This window comes from Fukomys damarensis, unplaced genomic scaffold (assembly GCF_012274545.1).
Source record: "Fukomys damarensis isolate Sample0158 unplaced genomic scaffold, DMR_v1.0_HiC HiC_scaffold_36, whole genome shotgun sequence".
Lineage (NCBI taxonomy): Eukaryota > Metazoa > Chordata > Mammalia > Rodentia > Bathyergidae > Fukomys > Fukomys damarensis.
In genome coordinates, this window is record NW_022900948.1 from 36,192,475 (window position 1) to 36,215,275 (window position 22,801).

General features: G+C 38.8%; 1 protein-coding gene across 7 annotated transcripts in view; it reads right to left on the bottom strand.

Moving 5' to 3' along the window:
* The window catches only part of Cdk5rap2 (CDK5 regulatory subunit associated protein 2), a 190,945-nt gene that overhangs the window by 152,399 nt on the left and 15,745 nt on the right, over nt 1–22,801 (bottom strand). For all 7 annotated transcript variants that reach the window (XM_010602920.3, XM_010602923.3, XM_010602919.3 and 4 more), the window contains exons 4-5: nt 4,927–5,037; nt 2,153–2,229 (exon numbers count right to left, since the gene is read on the bottom strand). In XM_010602920.3, coding sequence (XP_010601222.1) covers nt 2,153–2,229; nt 4,927–5,037 — 188 coding nt within the window. The remainder of the gene's footprint in view (nt 1–2,152; nt 2,230–4,926; nt 5,038–22,801) is intronic.

Sequence of the window (22,801 nt, forward strand, 5' to 3'; positions counted from 1 at the left end):
TTCTCATGTTTCCTCAGACATCCCTTTCTCCTTGAAGACTTCATCCATTGACCTCCTTAATTCCAACTTATGACTCAGAATTCATCTCAAATGTCACCTCCACAGGGACACTTTCCTTGTTTATATGTATCTGTAACTATGTATCTATATCTATTCCCACAGCTATAAACTCTCATTGTTCCCTTTATTTTTCTCTTAATTCTTCTCCCAATTTCTATGCATACATTAACTATTGCAGATATCTTCTCACCATCACCTCCACTAGAATGTAAGTAGCCCTCATGTGTCTGTGTCCATCACCACTGGATCCCTAGGAACCTTGTCAAGTGCAGCACACAGTAGCTACTTAATAAATATTTCCTGAAAATCGCTTCTCAGCCTTTGGCTAAGATCAAGTGTAATAAATATTTCCTGAAGAAGTTAATTAATAAAGCTGGTCAGATCACAAAGGGCCTTCAACAGCAGTTTGGGTGCATACAAACTTGTGCATGAACCCCCAAAACACTCCATTCTATGTGTTGGCCTTGAGGCACGAGCATAAGCCCTTGTGAGTTAGGGTTTCCACATATAAATGCTTAGCTAAAAGCAAGTCCCAGCCAAGACCCACAACAGGCAAGGAAATTAGTATGAAACAAATCAAATTCTATTACTGATCTTTAGGCCTAGTAATGTTGATTTGCCTCGCTGCCCAGAGAGTGATGTACTTCCAAAATATAACAACAATAACAAAAAAAAAAACAAAACTTGTTAATCTGACTATATTTATTAATTCATCCACTCAATTCAGAAAATACCATGTGTCCAAGTTGAGCATAACTCAGAAGACAAGCCTGGGCCTCTAATCTGCTTGAAGCCAACATAGGCCAACTTCCAGCTGCTGAACCCTGTGGTAATGAGGAATTATCCTGGCCTGGTCCAGAGCAGTGCAGCTGTGCCCTAAGCCAGGCTCCATGCTCCTGGCCCACCACACACAGCAGGACCTCTGCTGCCCAGACAAGTGAAGCATTTCCACATAAATTCGAGGGCAGCCCTGGGCAGAGGTAGGTCGACAACCCTCTTATTCTACTGTCATCCTACTTAACGAATATTTCCTGAAGATGTTAATAAATCTGGTCAGATCACAAAGGGCCTTCAGCGGCAGGCTGGACACATACAAACTTATACACGAGCCCCCAAATGCTCCATCCTGTGTGCTGGTATTGAGTCCTGCACAGAAGCCCTTGTGAGCTGGGGTTTCCACATATAATGGAAAACTGAGCACAACTGAGCACGCTTTGCTGTCCTCATCTTTCCCGTACATGCATCTATGGCCATTCCTCTACTACATGCCACTCATCCACGGATGTGACATACCTCCCAGCAGTCTCTGGGAGATTCTCAGTGTGTGGCACAAGTAATTACATAATCAATGGTAATGAATGAACGAGGAAGCCAGTCCATGGGCTGCATTCTCTTAAACTCTGCTTGTTATTCAAAGCATATTTGAACAAATTGATGAAAATACTCATTTACAAATTTTTTAAGTACCAGAATCCCTTTCAAAGAAACCATTACAAGGAACTCTAGTACAGGTAACAGATTTTAACAACAGCTAACGCTGATTGAATCCAGTCCTGCCTCCCTGCCTCACCTTCCAGGACCTCCTCAGATACACCTGACTTGATGAGGAAAGTGAATGTAGATTCTCATTTTCAGTATTAGTTTACCAAGGAAAGGAGCCAGACATAAAACATATATACTGTACAATTTCATTTATATTAAATTTTAAAACAGAACTAATCAATCCTATTAACAGTGATCAGAACAGTGTTTATCTTGAGGCGGAAAGGTAAGTTCTTTGAGATCATAAAATGGGGTTCTGAGGACTGGTAATGTTCTGTTTCGTGATCTAGATGGTGACTCCGTGGAATAAACAGTTTGTGAAAATCCATCACGCTGTACACTTAAGACCTCTTCATCTAGAGAGTTACACTTTAAAAGCTAGTTGCAAAATAAGTAATTAAGGAAAAAGTAAAACCTCCTGAGGGGTCCTCAAAGGCCAGCTGGAAAACAAATGGCTTAGAAATGTAGTTGGTTCTGTGTCAGTGAGCAGCCCTGTAGCCACAAGAAGCCCTGGAGACCTCCAAGTTTTGACAACATGACAAGTACTCACGAGGCTTTGATAAGCAGCTGCTCTTTCTCGTGGAGCTCCCGCTTCAGACTTTCTACTTCCACCTTGAGCTCAATGTTCTTCCACACAAAATAAAGAAAGAAAAGAAACAGTGTAAGATACAAGACACGCAAAGGCCCACAGTGGGCAAACCACTTCCAGCACAGACTGACTACTCAGTGCTTATAATAGCAGATGTTAGATTCAAAACCCTCATTAGCCTCAAGGCACAAGAAAAAGGGAATTATTATACACGGGTGGTCTCAAAAGGAAGACCTGGATTTCTCTAGACTTGGAACCATTATGTAAATGTTCCAAGCTCCTAACAGCCAGAGCATTCAAATATCAAGGCATAAATGTCATACAAGTGAGGCTGATTTAAAAATGGTTTGCCCTCCACCAAGCAAATTTACACTTTGTTTTTACTATTCCAAGGCAATTATTTCTGGTTGTTTACAATCATGCATGTGGTGGTTGCAGCAGTGGGAACATATTACAGCTTAAAAAAAAATAATGGATAAGTGTGAGGCCACACCATGGCCTGTCTCGTTGCAGTATAAAATTCCAGGGCACTCATTTATAAAAAGCCACAACTGAATAGGGAAAGCTGTCTCTAAAGGACATCATGGTGTTCTCCAACTAACTGCCTTCTCTTAACTCCCTGGAACAAAGGGAGTCGCACATGGCCCTGGGCTTACAACTCATGTGAGAATCCAAAGACAGAATCTTTGGCAGATGGACCGCAACATGAGACAATGGAGCAACTGTGGGCTTCTCAAACTAACCCACAAATGGACCCCAGGAAGAATATTAGATGGATTCATGCAATAGAGACAGAGATCTGGGTGCATGGTTTGGAAATATAAGAGTTCTCTGCATTTTCTCGCCTATTTTAATAATTCATGTCAGTTTTATACTCTACTCTCTAACATGTATATTTTAAATTAAAATAACATTTCCAGTAACATTTACAATCTCAAAGGCCATGCCTCTCTCCCTTCTCCTAAGCAGCCCTGGGAGAGCAAGTACTGTAAGTCAAAAGCATGGCCAGAGAGGAAAGGCCACAGGCACAGGACCAGAAGTCCAGGGTTCAAAGTCCAAGAAGAGATCAATGCAATAGTAGTAAGTCAGTGTACACTCACTTATTCACTCCTTCCTCTACACCTACCAAGCACCTGTGACAGGCCTAGCACTGAGGATAGTGGAATGAACAGGATACACATAAGCCCTGCCTTCATGCTACCAACGAACACAGATCTGGAGGTGTGGCATTCCTTGTCCTTAGAAGCACAAGTCCAGGAGGTAGGAAAGTAATGTTACTCCTTTCAGATCCCCCAAGAAACAAGTGAAAAGACGAACACAACACTGGAGATTGAGAACTGAATAAGCCAGCAAATGAGAAAGACTTTGATTATTTTATTACTATCAAACAAGAACTAAAGAAGTCACGTATAAGGCAGAATTTTTTCTAGAAGAAACTGATCCTTTCACAAAGGATACTGAGTGGCAGTGTAAAATGACTTCAAGAGTGCTCCATGAAAACTGCAGAAATGCCCTTAAGCAGATGATTCCTTTTCCAGCTCTTACAAGGGTAAAGAGCTTCAGGGTTGGAGCAGATAACTGCACAGGGCTGTCCTGAGAATTACAAGATGGCAATCATACAACATCCAATGTGGTACCTGACACAGTGAGCAATGGGACACGGTTTAGCTGCCTACCAGCCCAGAAGTGCAGACATGCAGGACTACATATTTACACATAAAATGCTTTAGACCAATGGTTTTCCTCTGCAATTCTGATTGCATCACCACAGCCTTCCAGAAAAGGAAACATCGTCATGGTCTTTCTACCCCCACACTGAAAAAAAACTGTGCCTTCAGGGACAAGGGAGCTTTTCAATTCTTGAAAAGGCTCAGGACAGAACAATTCTTCTTCAGGAAAAGTCCATTTAAATTCCTCTGCTGAAACTCAAGGAGAGTTCTTTTTCTCCCTTCAAAAGTTTCCACTGGTACAAACTTCAGAGGACAAAAGACAGAATTATTCTCAGTCCAAGGGCTAATCTACCAGAAAAAGCTAAGAAATGGGCACCAAAATATTGTTTGTACTCATGTCTTTTCAAGAAAGCCAAGTTCTTTTTTCAACTTTCAGAACCAAGGTTTGTTTTCAGACAAAGACCTCCAGGTCAAGACTTCAAATAAGAATAGACTTTTTTTCCTGACAGTTCTAGGCAAGCACAAAGGAATATAGAAGAGTCAAACCACAGAAAAACTGACAATCTGAACTCTGAGCAGCCAAAGGAAACCTCTCTAAGACAATGATGACAACTGTCAAGCACTGACTGTGTGGAGCTTTTCAGCTGTCATTCCATTTGAATCCAAACAAATGACCCTATGACACAGGGATTATCACTCAATTCTAGAAGCAAGCCCAGAGAGCTGAAGTGACTTGCCCAAAGTTACCCAGTTACTTGGTTAAAAGAATACACTCCAAAGCCATTCTAATGGTTCACCGCCTGTTTCTAAATAACGAATAATTATAAACAGGTAATTAAGATAAAGACAGTGAAACAATTGTGACTTCCTTAAAATTAATCATGTGCCTCTTTGATTAATATGAGGGTCATCCTAATATCTTTATATTCCTCCTAATCAATCCAAATTAAATGAGAGCAGCGCTACCTATGCATACTAACTCTGAAAGTTAAGTATCAATCAAGTATCTGCTTGGAATGACTAGGAAAAAAGAAAAGGAACAGCAGAGTGACATCGGCCACTCACAGTTTTATAGATGTGTTCAGTGGGGCCGGCAAATTCCTGTTGCATTCTTTCCTCAAGGAAATAGATGCGGAGCTTTAGGTTAAAGTTTTCTTTCTTCAACTCAGTGATATGCTGAAACATAAGCACAAAAGGGTTATTTAAATTAAACAAAAGGCAGAGGATCTAACAAATAGTAACTACATTAATCCCCGCAGCTTCCAGTGCTACAAAAGGGAATCAAGTGTTCAATACCAGAGAGGGCTCACCTTTGCTACAATCACACCACCCAGAAGAATTAAGTAGTTCCCACTAGTCAAATTTAGGGTAATGAATAACAACCGGAGTGAATGATGCTTGACTAAAGAAAGAAATCATGGCTCCACACTGATGGGACAGGAGGGAAGGGAAGAGAAGGAAGAGGAGAGTCTCCCCTTTACCCAGTCAACCAATGTAGAAAAATAATATGAACAGAAAATCACCATTATGTGACCTCCATAATAATAACTGATTCACATAAGAATCATCAACACTAAACACATTAGATGAAAGATCACTGGAAAACAATATGTTCAGTCTCAAGATATCCTTTCACAGGGGACTTACTGATTACAAGAAAAAAAAGTACCACTGCAATTTAGAAATCTTGAAAACTGTCCAAGATGACAGGTACTTTTGGGAAGAAAGAGTGGGTGGCATTCGAGAAGAGCCAGGAAGGAGATTTCTGGAATGCTGATAATGTTCCATTTCTTGTTGATGGTAATAGTTATAGGGGTGAGGGTTTTTTTTTTATATTTAATTCACTGAACTGTTCACATATGGGTGTGTTCCTATAGGTATACTATACTTCAAAACGTTTTTGAAGTCCAACACTGCAGGGTTAAATTATTTAAAATTAACTAATCTATGGTTAAGTGATGGTTATATCCACTTGGCGATATATTATAGAATCTTTAAAAAAAGACAGAGACCACTCTGTATACTCATATAGCAAATTATCTCCAAGGTGTGTTGTAAAATAAAAATACTATAATATAGACCAGTGGTGGTGAACCTATGGCATGCATGACTCAGCCAGTTGTTTGTTATCACTGAAAGCTCTAAAAGGTTTGAGAACACTGATACAGACTATTACTTATGGAATGTTATTATTTAAATAAAAAGCATGGGGGAGAGGGTATAAAAGGAGAAAAGTGTTAATCAAAGAGTATAAAGTTTCAGCAAGACAGAAGGAGTCAGTTTTAATGATCTTGTACAAAACTGTGACTCAAAAAATAATTCACTGTATACTCCAAAATGGGGGCTGAGACATGAATGCATGCTTATTGGCTTGATATAAAGCTATACTCAGAAATATACTATATATTCTTTTTTACCTTTTGAATGCTTGTTTGTTTGTTGAAACAGGGTCTCATTATATACTTCGAGCTGGCCTTGAACTCAGTATGTAGCCCAGGCTGACCTCAAACTCACAGCAATCCTCCTGCCTCAATCTCTCAAATGATGGGCTTACAAGCATGCATCGCCATGCCCGGCCTTACCTTTTGAGTTTTATACCATATAAATTCCATAATTTAAAAAATCAAAAGCATTTAATAATAGACATATGCAATCTTTTTTAAGACTGTCTGAATTGTGACAAGTGCTGATTGGTGTTTTACTAAATCTAGTATGTCTGCTCACACTATAAATCATGCATCTGTTTTCATTCACAAATCCACTCACCAAGCTTACTTCTCGATTTTAATGCAGAAATCACCAGGGGCTTTGGAGACAATATTAAGGTCAATCTTAATTTTTTCATGCTGCAACCCTGAACATGCTACCTCTCCCTGGACATGCTTCCTGATCTTTAACATTAAGGATAATAAAATCAACCTCACAGATTTTTGTGAGGAGGAAATAAAGGCATTTGACTATATCAAAATGTGAAATTCTTTATAGTCAAAGGACTAATGTTTGTAATATGTAAAACCATGCCCCAAGACATTAGGATATACAGTCTTAAAATGAATGTAAAAGAGTAATTCTCAGCAGAGGAACAGAAAGCATAAAAGAGAACCAAAGAGAAATTTTAAAACTGAAAAATAAAATATTAAATAACAAGTTGAGTAGACAGTCTCAAAAAATGAAAATGAACTTACAAAGAGATCAACAAAAGTTATTCAACACAAAAAGAGGAAAAAGAAAAATTGAAAAAGTTAACATAGCTTCTGAGACAATACTCAAAGGCCCAACATTCATTAAAGTCCCTGAAGAAACCCAGAAATACAAAAAAGAATGTGGTACAGAAGAAATATTTGAAAAAATAATAGCTTTACATGTTCTAATTTTGGAAAAAGGCATAAAACATACAGAAGCTTACCAAATACCAAAAAGGATAACCCATTGAGACCAAAGCAACTCTCAAAAGCAGCCTGAGAAAAATAACACATTACATATGGGAAAAGGAACAATGATTCAAGTTGATGGCCCACTCCTCATCAAAATCATAGAGGCCAGAGGCAGTGCAACATTTTTAAAGGGCTGAAAAGAAACTTTTATGCCAGAATTTTATATCCACTAAAACTATCCTTAAGGAATAAAGATAAAATGAAGACATTTTATAATGCAGAAAAAAAAGGGATTCGTGAGCAATAGATCTGCTATTAAAAGAAATCAGCGAGGTATGGTAGCACATGCCTATAATCCCAGCACTTGGAAGGCTGAAGTAGGAGGATCACCAGAAGTTCACAGCCAGCCTAGGCTACTACACAGTGAATTGAAGTCTAAACTGAACTAAATAGCAAGACCTGTCTCAAAAGAACAAAAAAATAATTCATTAATTTAAAATTTTTTAAAATGATATAGGAAGTTCTTCAGATTGAACAGAAATAATAACAAAAAGAATTGTGGAACTTCAGAAATGGAAGGAAAAGAAAAACAAATGGCAAATATCTGAGGAGCTACCAAAGAAGCAATTAAAATGAAAAGCCCAAAATTCTTTTAAAAATGCATGATAGTCAAAAACAAAACTACAACAGTCTAGTGGAGTTTTCAGTGTAAGTTACAATAATATATATTGGAGATAGGCAGTGTTAACATTTTCACATTTTCCTTATGGTGAAATTAAAAAGTTAAATGTGTACATAGATGTATACTTATATTTGTATGATAATCGCTAAAGCAATCACCAAAATTTAATAACAGTTTTAAATAAATTCAAAGAAATATATTCAACAACTTGCCAGAGGGCCAGGGATTTAGCTCAGTGGTACTGCCACCTGCCTCACAAATACAAGGTCCCGAGTTCAATCCCCAGTACCAAAATAAATAAACTTGCCAGAGAAATTTAAATGGAGTGGTAAAATAATCTGAAAGAGGTTTCAACAGGGAAACAGAAGAAGGAAAAACAAAAAACAAGTAAGAAAATGGTAGGCCTAAATCACAATACATTCATATATTAAATGTAAATGGAATAAACATTCCACTTTAAATATGAGAACAAATTTAAAGAAAAAAATTACATGCTATATATCAAGAATTTACTTTAAATATCATAATAGAAGTAGATTAAAGTTAAAAGAATTTTAAAAGATACATCATATAAATAAACACTATTTAAAAGAAAGCTAACATGGCTATTAATATCAGAAACTAGACTTCAGAGCAAAGAAAATTACTCAAGGATAAAGAAGCACATTATATAATAATAAGGCAAAAAAATCCTAATGTGTACATGCTTAACATTTTACGTACCTTCAAGTTCATAAAGCAAAATAAAATTGAAAAGAAAAATGGGCAAATCTCCAATTACAGCTAAAAACGTCAATACTCTTCTCTCATTAATCCATAGAAGTAGACCAAAAATCAACAAGAATACGAAATAACTGAACAATATTATTAACTAACAGGATCTAATTTACATTTATGAAACACTACCCAATAACTACAGTGAGTATGGAATAGTTGCCAAGATATCCTGGGTCATAAAACAAACCTTAACAAATCTGGAAGAAATGAAAGCAAACTATGTTCTCTTACCATAATACAATTAAACTGAAAGTCAATAATAAAACTGAAAAATCTCCAAATACCGAGACATTAAACAATACATTTCTAAACAATACTCAGATCAAAGAGAAAGCCCCAAGGGAAATCAGAAGACATTTTGAATTAAACTAAAGTGAAAACACAATACATCACAATTTGTAAGATGCAGTTAAATCAATTCTTAGGGGAAATGTATACTATCAAACATTTTAGAAATAAAAGGTCTAAAATCAACAATTTAGTCTTCCTCACAAGAAAAAAGAGCAAAATAAATGCCAAATAAGAATGAAAGATATAATAAACATCAGAGCAAAAATCAGATAAATAACAGAAAAATAAATCCTAAATGTAGGTTATGTCAAATGATCAATAAACTGATTTTTAAAAATCCTCTGGCAAGGCTACTAGAGGAAAAAGAAGATACACATAAATTACCAATACCAAAAATGAAAGAGGGTTGGAGGTCTAACTCAGTGGGATGAAAAAGGATCTGCCAATATAGAGCTAATGACAATTACAAAATAATATAGGAATAATACATATAACTCTATGCACACACCAATTCCTTGAAAGCCATCAATTACTAAAACTCACACAAAAAGGGCCAGGGGATTTAGTTCAGTGGTTCTGCCACCTGCCTCAAAAGCACAAGGACCCGAGTTCAATCCCCAGTAAAAACACACACACACACACACACACACACACACACACACACACACACACACAAAAGATAACTTGAATAGTCATGTAATAATTTTTAAAATTGATTTTGTAGTTAATAGGCTTACATAAAAGAAAAATCCACATGGAGATTATTTCAGTAGAAGTTCCTACCAAATCTTTAAAGGAAAAATAACATCAATTCTATCAGATCTCTTCCAGAAAACAGAAAATGATGGCTCCTTCCCACTTCACTTTAAGAAAGAAACATTACTCTTGACACCAAAACCAGACAAAAGCCATTACAGGAAACTTACAAGTCAAATCTTTCATGACTATAAACAGAAAAATCTTCAGCTAAATTTTAGCAAATAGATTAAGTTATCCCCGCAATATAAAACTAATTCACAATTTGAAAGTCAAATATATATATAGTGAATATAAACAGCCTAAAGAATTTTAAAAGATATGGTCATATCAGTTGGTGCAGCAAAACCATTTCACAAAACACAACAGCCATTCATTTAAAAAAAAAACCCTCAGGCAAACTATGAATTAAAAGAATTTGCTAAGTACATCTGTAAAAAAGTGTCAAACATCTACAGAAAACATATTTAATTAAAGATGAAAAAGTGGTCACTACTGTTAGCATTAGAAATAAAGAAAGGATATCCACTCTCACAATTCCTACCCAACATTGTATTTGAAATTCCAAGCAGTACAACAAGGAAAGGAAAAAGAAAAGACATTCAGATTAGAAAGGAAGGAATAAACCACAATGAATCTACAAAATAAGCTCCTAGTACTCTTAAGTAAACTTGGCAAGGTCAACATACAAATATCCATCATATTTTAATATATTAGCAATGAATGAGCAATCAAAAGCTGAATTATTTTTAAAATTGCCATTTATAATAGCTCCAAAATGTGAATTAACCTAAGTATAAATCTAATAAAACATATAATATATGCTTCACAAATTAATGGATTGGAAGACTTAGTAAAGATGTCAATCCTCTGGAAATGTATCTATAGATTTGACACAATTCCAATCAAAATCCCAGCAGGATTTTTTTGTAAACACAGACATGCCAATTATAAAATTTACTTTAAAGAAAAATTAGAAGAATCAAAACAATTTTGTAAAAGAAAAATGAAATGAAACTGAGTAGAAAATACTGCACTAGCCCCATAAAAATATGGCCAAAATGATTTTTGTCATAGATGGAAAGACAAGTCAATGAAGGACAGTCTTTATTTTCAACAAATGGTGTTGGAATAATTGGACATCCTTTTACAAAAATTCATCTTGACCTAAACTTCACATATTAAACAAAAGTTCATTCAAATTAGATCAAAGATCTAGATGTAAAATATAAAACTATGTAATTTTTAGAAAATATAAGAGTGAACTGTTGGAATCTACAGGAAGACAAAGAGTTCTTTAGACATAATACCAAAGGCATGATCCTTAAGAGAAAACGATCAATACACTAGCTTCATTAAAATGTGAAACCTGGTCTGAAAAATAACCAGTTAAGAGAATGAAAAGACAAGCTACACACAGGGAGAAAATATTTGTAAATCACATATCTACAAGGGGAATTGCATCTAGAATACAAATAACTCTCAAAATATAACTGCAACGAAATAACCAAAACAAATCAATGTTTCCTGGGAAAAAAGGCAAAAGATGTGAATAAAAACTTCACAGACGATATACAGATGGTAAAGATTTTTAACATCCTTAGCTTTTACAGAAATACAAACTAAAGCTACAATTTTTTAAAACTGACAATACTAAATGCTGATGAGAATGTGGGAAAAAATGGAATTCTTCTCTGGTCATGGAAACGTAAAATGGCACAACCACACCACATAATAGTTTGGCAATGTCTTAGCAAAACCTACATTTAACATAGTACTCAGCAATTTTATTTCTACATATTTATCGTGAAAAAGAAAAAACGCAAGTTCACACAAAAACCTGTACACAAGTATTTACTATAGATTTACTATTAATCACCCAAAGGTAGAATGAACCTAAATGTCCTTCCAAGAGTGAATGAATAAACAGTCTGGAACCATAACATGGAACAGTACCCAGGAACTATGACAGATAACACAACATGAATGAATTCCAAAAACATTCTACTGCAAGAAGGAAGCAAGACTCAAAAGATTACATACTGTATGATTCCGTTTATATGACATTCTGGGAAAAGCAAAATTATAGGGATGAAGAAAACAAACATCAGTTGCCAGAGGTTTGGAGCAAAGAGAGGGTTTAACCACAATGAGGCAAAAAACACAAGAAAATTTTTTTGTATTCTAGAAATGTTCTATATTCCGATTGTGGTGATGGTTACAGGAGCCTGTAACGGTACAGATGTACTAAAAAACTATAACCATATGTATCTTTATTACAATAGTAGTTACAAGACAGGGGACAAGTGTCAGTATTCTCCAGAGCTTAAAACTGGTGAATTTTATTTTATGTAAATTGTCTCTCAATAAGGTTGACTTAAAAGATAAACTAAAATAAAATAGAGCAAAATGAGAATAGCTACACTTGGATACTAGTAATTTCTACATACACACACACACACACTCACTCAGATACTTCTTTGGTATTTTAAACAATAACAGCAGATAATATTCTTTTCAATAAATGAGAATATACACTTGGATACTAGTAATTTCTACATACACACACACACACTCACTCAGATACTTCTTTGGTATTTTAAACAATAACAGCAGATAATATTCTTTTCAATAAATATAGTTTTAGGACTGGATAAAAGAAAATGATAAGCACATTCTACAGTCAGTATATTTTCAAACTGTTTGCCTTTGGCCCTCTTGTTAATACTTAAGGTTTCAATTTTGTTGCTAACAAGCACAGTTCAAGATACATTGGTAGGTTCATTAAAGCCTCCTTTTAAATGTTTTAAGGAAACAACACATAAAACATTCATTCAAACAAAAAAGTCTATCCTACCAGATGCTTCCTACAAAGAGAAACCTTACTCTATTAGTCAGCTACCAATAAAATATTTATGGTGGTTGCTTAGAATGCCTACATTGTACACAATGCTAAAACTCTTAACACTTGAAAGAATATTCCTCCTATTCATAGGTAAAGAAGCTTAAAAATTGTGCAAATGGAAAATATGCCTTCAAAAGGTCATGCAAACACCAGACAAGCCAATGAATAAAAAGAAATACAAGCACCATCCTCCCCATGGTGGCCAGTCATTTCTCTGCTTCGTATCATTTCCCTCAAAGTTCTCTCTGGCTGGACTGGGGATCCTTCTCAGTGTTTCCACATACCCCTTACTCTCCTTGTCCTAGAAATGATCGCTCTACATTGTGGCCCAACAGTTACTGCCTCCCTTCCCACCCAGCTGTAAGAGATGGGGAACCATATCCATTTTGTATATTCTAGTTGGTACATGAGGCGGTTACTAAACAGCCAATGGCTGCATGGAGGATAGGACAGACACACTTACAGATGTGTGATGTAATGAGAGCTCCACAAGCTTTAGTCAGACAAATCTGCCCACATCATTCTCCAGCTTAAACCCTCCACTGTTTTATTCCCATCATTCTTTGGAATCAGACAAAGTGGTGTATGACCTGACTCCTACCTGTCTTTCCAGCCTCATCAGTCAACATCTTCCTTGTTCAGCATTCTAGCCTTAACAGTCCCTCTGACCCTTAAATAAGCTAAGCCCTTGTCTCCTTGCAAAGCCCTCCTTCCCTGCACCATGCCTCATCCCTCTCATCTTGGCTCCAATGTCACTGCCCTTTATCTAATCTCAAGTGGTGCCCATCTCCGCCACTCCCACCAAGTCATACTGATCAACTGATCATATTTTCTGGCTAAAATTATCCACAATCTGTATGTATCTTATTTATCTGCCTATTTCTTATTTCTTATCATGTTTGTTCCATGAATATAATCCACTTCTGTGGGCAAGGACTTAATCTTTCATGAGTATTTCCTCAAAGATTTAGCACAGTATTTAAAGCACAGTAGATGCTCAACCACACTGTTAAAGGAATACATAAATTAACGAATTAACACAGTCCACACTACCTTATTAGCTATATGATCTTAGTCAAGTTCACTGTCTGTTGGCTTCAGCTCCCTTAGCTATAAAAAACTGATTATAATAATAATACCTATCTCGCTGAGCCATTATAAGGATTAAAAGAGATAAATCAGAATGTTTAGTATGGTGCCTAGCACAGCATGAGAATTTAAGCCACCTTAATGTTTCTTTCATGTGTTCTTTTCCCTTTAAAAGAAACAAGTTCAAAGAAAAAAATATTTAAGTTGAATTGGAAGAACTGAAAACAGCTTGCCACACAGTAGAAATAAATACCCCAAAACACAAAAACCACCAAATATGACTTAGAATGCTCGAAAGTAAGCTAATGCAAAGGCTGTGTTTGCCACATTCCAGCCCTTGGAATCCAAGTGTTATTGTGGAACTGCAGCCATCTGAAATGGGAACCATCCCAACATGATTACAGGGTAAGGTTTTCTGAGGCTGCAGAGAGGGGAGGATTAAGGGCCAGTTGCTAGTCATTTGTTCTGGCTTCTTCCTACTCCCATTGTCTGTCAAAAGCCTTGCCTAGTGTTACAGCTTGTATCTAGATGTCCCCATAGAGCCTCATGTGGTCACAGGAGGGGAGTTTCAAAGGTGCCTTGTTAGTGTGTATGATATTGGGATTAAAAGTACCCCACCCAGGTTGTGGGTGGCAACACCCCAAAGGCAGGTAGCCTGGATGGCATATAAAGGGACAGAAAAAAGCTGTATATTTGTTCACTGCTTTGCTGCCTTCTGCCTGGCCTGCTATTCCATGAACTATCCTCCTCTATGATGCCCCTCTGCCATGCCACCCTTCCTTGGATCCAGCTGACTACAGACTGAAACCCCTACAGAGTGTGAGCTACCATAAACCTTTCCCCGCTTAACTTCAGGTTTGAATATTTTGTCTTAGCAAACAGAAAAGCAAGTAAAACACCCAGCCTCATGCTCCATCCAAAAAGGAAGAGATACAAAAACTGAACAGCAATGAAAAAGAATCAGAAGAACCCTAACCAACCCTTCTTCAACTGAATTTGAGGCACGGTGACTAACTCTACTGGTTTCACTGGCTTCCAAGAGCAGAGGGCTCTAAAGTGGAAGCTCCCCCATAAGGCCATCTTTCTCCCAAGAGGAGGACCAGAACCACAGGCTCTGAGGTCAGCAGTAACTGACTAGACTCCCTGTTACTGCTCCTTGTGAGCTGTGTGACTTCAAGAAGATTATTTAACAGCTTTGAGCCACTGTTGTCTCATCTATAAAATGAGGATAAAATCAATTACCTCACAGGGGCATTGTGACAACTAAATGAGCTAAGCACCTGGAAGAGTCTGGCACCTAGCAAGCAATAAACATGGCACAGCTTCGAAAAGAAATCCATTTCTGATGCAAGCCCTCAGTAAGCACACTTTGGAGTTACAATCAATTTTTTATCCTCTTCTGCAAGTACAGAAATGTTTAGGCCTCACAAAGACACAACAAAAGACCATGCTCTCTTGTTGCCCAAAGTTCATCTCTGATAAATAGTACTGCATGTAAAATAATTCCCCCAACAGCAGCCATATGAGTCAGTAAAATGAGAAAGATGCTTTGGAATTAGTTTCAGTTGCCAGTACTCTCCCTGGTGTCTTCAAATTGTCGAGAACACTGTTACTAGGCAAATATCTATTTACTAACAAACAATACTGTACCAATAGCAGAGTTTTAAAACTGAACCGCAAACAATGCTTGGAACATAACTGCCTTATGAAATCACTTCTCTACATATGCTTTTCAGCCTTTGCTCATGAACATACATGTTCTGTAGAATTAAAGTGAATCTGTACACTCCATTGCTTTCACTTAATATTATATCAAGTATTTTCATGATGTTGCAAAATTACACATAATTATCACTTAAAATGACTACAATAAATTCCACTGAATTGACTGGCAGTTGATCATTTAACCATTTCTCTACTGAACATTTTTAGATTCAGTGTGCTCTCCTGGAAAGTGCAAGATCTAACATCTGACTTATTTCAACTTCTCCATCAAACCAAGCCCATGGATAAGTCATTCAATCTTTTCAACGTTCACTTCCTCATCTGAAATACCCTCAATACAAGCTTGTTGCAAGAAGTCAAAAAAGAGAGGACAAACGTAAAATATAATTTCCCTTGTTGCCTATTTTTCACAATTACACATTACACAGCAACAAACACCTTCATGAACAGCTTTTTCATTCCACCGGGTTCTTTCAGATAAAGTTCCCAAAAATGGGTTATTGGGCTCAAGAGTAATTTTATTTTTATGGTTATCAAAATCTCTTTCCAAATGGCCTTCAAGAAGACTGTAAAAATTTACACTGCCCAGCCTGCCATCTGGCCAGGTTTTTTGGAGGGCATGCCAGGATGTGCAGAGGTACAGGAACTCAGAGGGTTCAGTCCATGAAACAGGCCTCCTACTACACAGATAAACCCCTGCGCTTGACACTTAGCAGACAGCCCCACCATCCGTAAGCTAAATGTGACCCCAGGTGCTGGACTTTGCAAAGGTCCCATGTTGTGCAGAGAGCTCTGCAGACAGTGGACACAGCACGCATTCTGCCAGCTACAGAATGGGTCCTCAGCTCTTCTACTGGTCTGTATGACACTGGGTTCATGCTCTCCTGCCTCCTTCCAAACACTCCCATTTCCTCCACTCCTAGCCTTACCTTGCCTCATTACTGCTTCCTCTCATGTGACCCTGGGTCTGTAAGATCTGTCCTTACACTCTGTCTCCCCCCTGGCTACACTGTCTCCAGGCACTTGATTAACAATAACCATAACAGCCACCTGTTTGCTGAAGACCTTGTATGACAGGCACTATCCTAGCATGCTATTTAATCCTCACTGCAAGCCTCTGATGTAAGTAGTATTTTTCCATTTTATATATAAAGCAATCAAAACTTAGAGGTTTGTTTTCCCATACAAGGTCATACTTTCAATCAACACGTATTTATTAAGCATGTATCATCTTGTTGGGTTTGGTGTTGGGTACCAGCCATACAGGAGAGGTGACATATGTTAAACAAGTACACAAATAAGGGTATAATGGCAAAGAGTTGTGAGATCCTTGATATAAAGGGTGTTGAGTGCCTAACCGAAGAGGGAACAGTGAGTAGAGGAAAGGAGTTAGGGACAGCCTCCTTAACCAGGTCACATTAAAGCTAAGACAGGAAGGTCCAGAAGCCAGACAGTCCAAAAAAGGGACAGAGGGTGCCCCAGGCACAGGCACAAGCTGGGTGTGGTTGAGGAAGAGCAGTGTGTGTGTGTCAGGAGCACAATGTACAAGGGAAGCGGGGAACACGCAGCGTTCAGGAAAATAGGGCGCTTCCCAGCACCCAGGCAGGATCTGCTGGGCCACGACAAGAAGTTAGGGATTTAATTTCAAGGTCAAAAAAATCATGAAAGTATCAGCAGAAAGTAAAATCTGATGTGGCAGAAACTCAGGGGCAATAGCTACAGTGGAGAGAACCTCAGATTAGAGGCAATGCTAGCATTTCCTGAGTGCACAACACTGTACAGCAGGCATCATCTAGGTGCTTTCCACACCACAGCTCGTGAAATCCTCACATCACCGACTCTATCCCCAATTTACACCTGAGGTTCTGGAAGCCACCTACTCATGTCAGGAAGTGGACAGACCAGACCTAAACCTAGTTATCATCATCCTCCAGTCCATGTTGAACCTATACATCACGGCACTTCTGAAAGCTGCAGGGCGATACGAACAGGGGAGGCCCTGCTCTCTGTGGATTAGTAATTCACAACACAGGTGTCACAAAGCAATTTTCTGTTTGTTTTTTTATTTTCTGAGGAAGAGTCTCACTATGTAGTACAGCCTGGCCCTGACATCACTATGTAGTCCATTCCGGCCTCAAACTCAATGGAATCCTCCTGCCTCAGCCTCCCAAGTGCTGGGATTACAGATGTGCACCACCATGTCTGGCTCTAAGAGCAAACTTAAACATAAAAAGCTCCTTGCCAAACCGGATAAGACATCTGAATCTGCCTGAGCTGAGACTATGACTTTTCAACAAACAGGAACAAGAGTCACAAAATACATTAACACCATTGTCCCTGGGCATCAGTGTATGAGAAAGTCAAACAAAGGACGAAGACAAAGAGATGTGGGTAGAAACAGGATGTGACAAATGTTTCGGCCACACCCAGCTGAGAGTTTTCTCAGTTTCTTAAGAGAGTGCACTGGAAATCAACCTTCTTTTGTAGTGTCTGTTTGTTACATATAATTTACACATAAAACCTTTGATATCCAAAAAGCCTATTTCTAGGAATTTATCCTAAAAAAATCTGATAACTGGAAAAAGATATATGCACAAGGATACTTGTCACAGCTTTGTTTGTAATAGGGATAAATGAGAAACAACTTGAAATGTGCCACAGTAGGCAATTATGTAAATTATGGCCCAACCCATTCGTTTTAATACACATTATTATGAAATATCTGGACACTAAATAATGCCTTCCATTAGTATTGCAATGAAAAACTATTCATGTCAGTCCCTGTCAAAAGCCAGAATTAAATTCTTCTATATAATGATAAAGGCAGCTGCCAGGACTGGATATACCATGCCAGTCTCTGGATTTTCCTCAGTCCAAACTTTTAAAGAAAAAGAGAGAGGGGGGAGAGAGACCTTAGTGTCCAGAACAGGTCACAGCTGAGAAGCACGGGGCTTCCCAAAACACTACCTCCCGCCGGCCTTCTTCAGCCCAAAGAGCTCCCCACGACATTACCATCTGGGAAGGACCAGTGAGGAGGCTCCTACTGAAGACCAAACTGCCTCACCAACTTCCCACTGCTAGGCCTTCCACACAAGTGATTACGTTGGAAGCTAATGCGGACCCTGGACCATAGATCAGCAGTTTAAAGACCCAAAGGAAAGTAAGCAGTCTTTACACATCAGTGAGCACATGCACAGCACTGAGATGAGGGTGAAAGGACTGCTGCCAGAGGCCTGGGTTCAGAATCTGAATCAGACCCGCCCGCCCCTCAGGGCTCTGAGACCCCACGTGTCAAAGAGCGGACTGGATGTCAGGACGCTGTAGCTCTTCCAGGGTCAGGCCAGGCCGGCCTACGTACAATCTCAACTGCAGCTCCTTCATGCCCACCTTACTCCCTCTGGCCTACCCCACTGCAGCAGCTCCTGCTTTATCACCTTGACACCACCTTGCTTCCCTCCAAACTCTTCCTCACAGTTGCCAGCCTGCGTAACTCTGAAAGCACACTTCTGATCATTTCCACCCCATGTTAGCACCCATCACTGGTTCCTTTCGTCTTTAGGACAAAACTCAGGAACCTGCAGGATCTGGCTCCTGCCTCCTTTGGTGGCTTCATTTCCCTCACAGAGCTTCATTCCAGCCAAAGGGAACTTACAATTCCTTGAACTCATCCGGCTCTGCTGTGCTCGCTCAATCCTGCATGAGTGCTTATACCTGTGATGCTCTCCCAGCCCTCTCTGTCTGCCCAATCCCTACTTGTCCCAGTGCCCTGACTCGGAAAAAAGCTGACCCAAAGAGGCTTCCCTGACCTGCCTGTCATTCAGAGGCCCAACTCTGTGGCCTCGCAGCACCTGGTTCTTACCTTACTATATCAGTGTGTCATGTTCCTCTCCATCGTCCCAGTTAGACTCAGGGAAACTACCTGGCTTTAATCCATCACAGATTTCCAAGTCCCTGGTGGCAGACTGGCATAAGGCATACATGTGAAACTGCTTACTGAATGGATGAGTGGGAGCAAAACCACAAGCGAACCTTTGTCTTATTAGACCCTCACTAAATTCAACTACTTTTTTTATTAGTACATGTTTGCAGTACATAATGTTTACATTTATCATGGGGAGTTGGTACATTTACATAACACATCTTTTTTTTGCGGGGGGGAGTTGAGACAGGGTCTCACTATGTAGTGAGACTGACCTGGAATTCACTATGTAGCCCAGGCTGGTCTCGAACTCACAGCGATCCTCCTGCCTCAGCCTCCCGAGTGCTGGGATTATAGGTGTGTGCCACCACGTCCAGCTACATAACACATCTTAATTCCTTTCTTGTCCTCTACTCCTTCTACGCATCTCTGCTTCTTCCAATTCTTGGTCCCCTTCCCATTTTTAAAAGCTCTATTCCCATTTCTTTTTTTTGGTACCGGGGATTGAACTCGGGTCCTTGCGCTTGCAAGGCAGGCCACCGAACCGCTGAGCTAAATCCCCGGACCACTATTTCCATTTCTTTCTTCAATTTTTTTCCATCCCCTTTCCCTTCCCTCCCTTCCACCTCCCTCCATATCTTGTTCTCCTCCCCATTTGAAAAAGATCTACCTACTCCCTATTATCTTTTACTCTTTATTTATATTTTGAGTTTCTCATATAAGAGAAACCATGCCATATTTAAGCTTGTGTCTGATTTATTTCACTTAACATTTGGTCTCAGGGCACATCCATTTACCTACAAATGCCTTAAGTTTTTCCTTACTCGTGGCACACTAGTATTCCACTGTGTACAAATACCGTATTTTCTTATCCATTCATCTGATGATGGGCAGGTAGGCCATCATCCACAATTTAGCTATTATAAACTATGCTGATATAAATATGAGTGTGCATGATTCATTATGACTAACTCTTTAGGGACTAAATACAACTGCTGATGTTCAGACGTCAGTCAGCTAAGACTAGAATAGAGGAATCACGAGTTCCCCCTTTAAATCAGAAGTATTCTAGCCCCCTTTAATATGCCTGCTCACTGGATATTAGCTTTAGATGACCAATGCACTTCCTATAAGCATCTCACAGAAAGTTCAGTCCACCACCACACAGAGATCTACAGCCTGAGCTACTACATGAAACTGAGGCCAAATGAAAAATTTCAGTGACTTATGAAAGACCTAAAAGGGAGACATTGAAAATAGTGTGGTCATTTCAATTTCAGCTGCAGAATGTGCTCTTGAAAATGCTACAATAAAAAATATCAGTGCCATAAAAACCTAACAGCAGCCCAAGGACCACAGTCATAAAGAAAAAACATAAATCTTAAAACATATTGGCACAGAAGGCTCTCCCCCACCTTCAAGTAAAACAAGACTTAGGCCACAAAGAACAGTCGGGGCAAGAGCAACTTGAATCACACGGCAGAGTAGGGATAAATGATAACAGAAAGAAGGAGAAACAGCTAGCACATGGAATGTACTCCATGCCACGAATGCATGCGTTATGCGTCCATCTTCCCGAGAGCTCTGTGAAGTCGGCACCATCTCTACACCCGTGTCAAGGGTGAGGCAAGCACAGGGTGGCCCAAGGTCACCAAGCAGAAGTGAACACACAGGCAGTCTGGCTCTAGAAGCTGTGAGCCTCAGGCAGCCTCAGGGTATCTCTGAGAATGGCTCTGTCACTTTATATCCCTGGGCCTCAGTTTCTCCTACATATAATAAAGAGAGGGGGATTCAGGATTCCTTCTGGCTCAAAAGACAGATTAACAAAATGTGAAACAAAAATTTTACAATGCTGTTAAATCTGCCCATCTAGAAATAAAATTTAAAACTGTGCCCCTCAAAAATAAGTAATAGCTCTCTATCTTAGAAAGCTGCTTTAATATTAAAGGAATGTATAGAGAACTTAATATAAAGCACCCAACTCAGGGCAAGAACTCAATAAACAGTAGCGATTATTACTCTTATGATAAAACAGGAACAACCACTTAACAGCAGAGCGTATTTTAATTATACACGATGTGGAATAATCAAATCTCATTCGTTTGAGGCCCCAGACCCCACAGCATAGATCGCATTGTACTGCTGAAATTATAACAACTCAAAGCTCAGAAATTACTTGTTTCCATTAGAGATCTGACAAGTCATTTCTTCAATTGGTCACTGGTGGTTTGCAGATAACTATTAGCAGTAATGAGTATTCTAAATTAAATCCAGAGACAGCACCACTCTGTTCTGTAAAGACAACTGGGGAGAGAGAAACATAATTGTGGAGCGCCCTTCTCTCTGTGTCCTCTGTCTTCTCTCTGATAAATATCTCCTGTGTCTTGCATAGTATGGATTTCATTTGGTTACAAATGAAGAAGGGTCTAATTCTTCCCAAGATAAATGAGAGCGTTGAGCAGGTAACTTGTTAAAGAGATTGGAATTGGGAAAATAACCTTATTTTCCTGTTACTTGACAATGAAACCTCCTCTGTTAACAAATGAATGACACGATGCTGGAAGACATTAAGCATCAAAGCCAAATCTATTACCAAGTAATCCATTCGCAGACAATTGCCACACAGTACTGTGTGCAGATTACTCAACAGCAACGAAGTCTAAGAAATGAATAGGGGGACACAAAGCAGCGCAAACAACAATGGCATTACAATCACTAAAAACCTAGATCCAAATTCCAGCTCCTCCCTTTACATATCACAGGCCCATAAGCTGAGTCCATCCTCATTTTAAGATCCCTCTCTCTAAAATAGGGATACACAAAATACCTCAAGAGTTGTAGCAAAGGCCAACCAAGGATCGTAAAGGATGTGCCCTACATTACTGTGAGGCCCTTATTGTTAGCCCCCCTCCACTGTGCAATATGTAACATCCGCATCTTCAGAACACCAGAAAGATACCAAGTACCCAAAGCTGGAATTTGCCAGGACCTTGTCAGAACAGTAAAGGCTGACTGTATATACCCAGCCCCTGGCATTCTTCCCACCTCTGGCATTATTCAGCTTAGTTCTTAGAAAACACAGCTTCAATAGCTAAAACTTGGAAACAGCCCATTTGCCCATCAATTGGAGACTGGATAAAGAAGATGTGGTTTTTCTATAAAATGAAATACTACTCAGCCATAAAGAATGAGAAATTATAGGAAAATTCATGGCAAAATGGATACATTTTGAGGATATACTCTTTAGTGAAATAAATAGGTCACACATGTATAAATACCGAATAATTTCTCTGGTATGAAAAACTATAATGGTACATAATATCCTAATGGTATAATTGACAATATGAATAGGAAGAAAAGGGCTAAAGTTGTAGGGGAAGTGGGAAGGGCAGGGGAAAGGTAATAAGGGAAAAGAAAAAAAA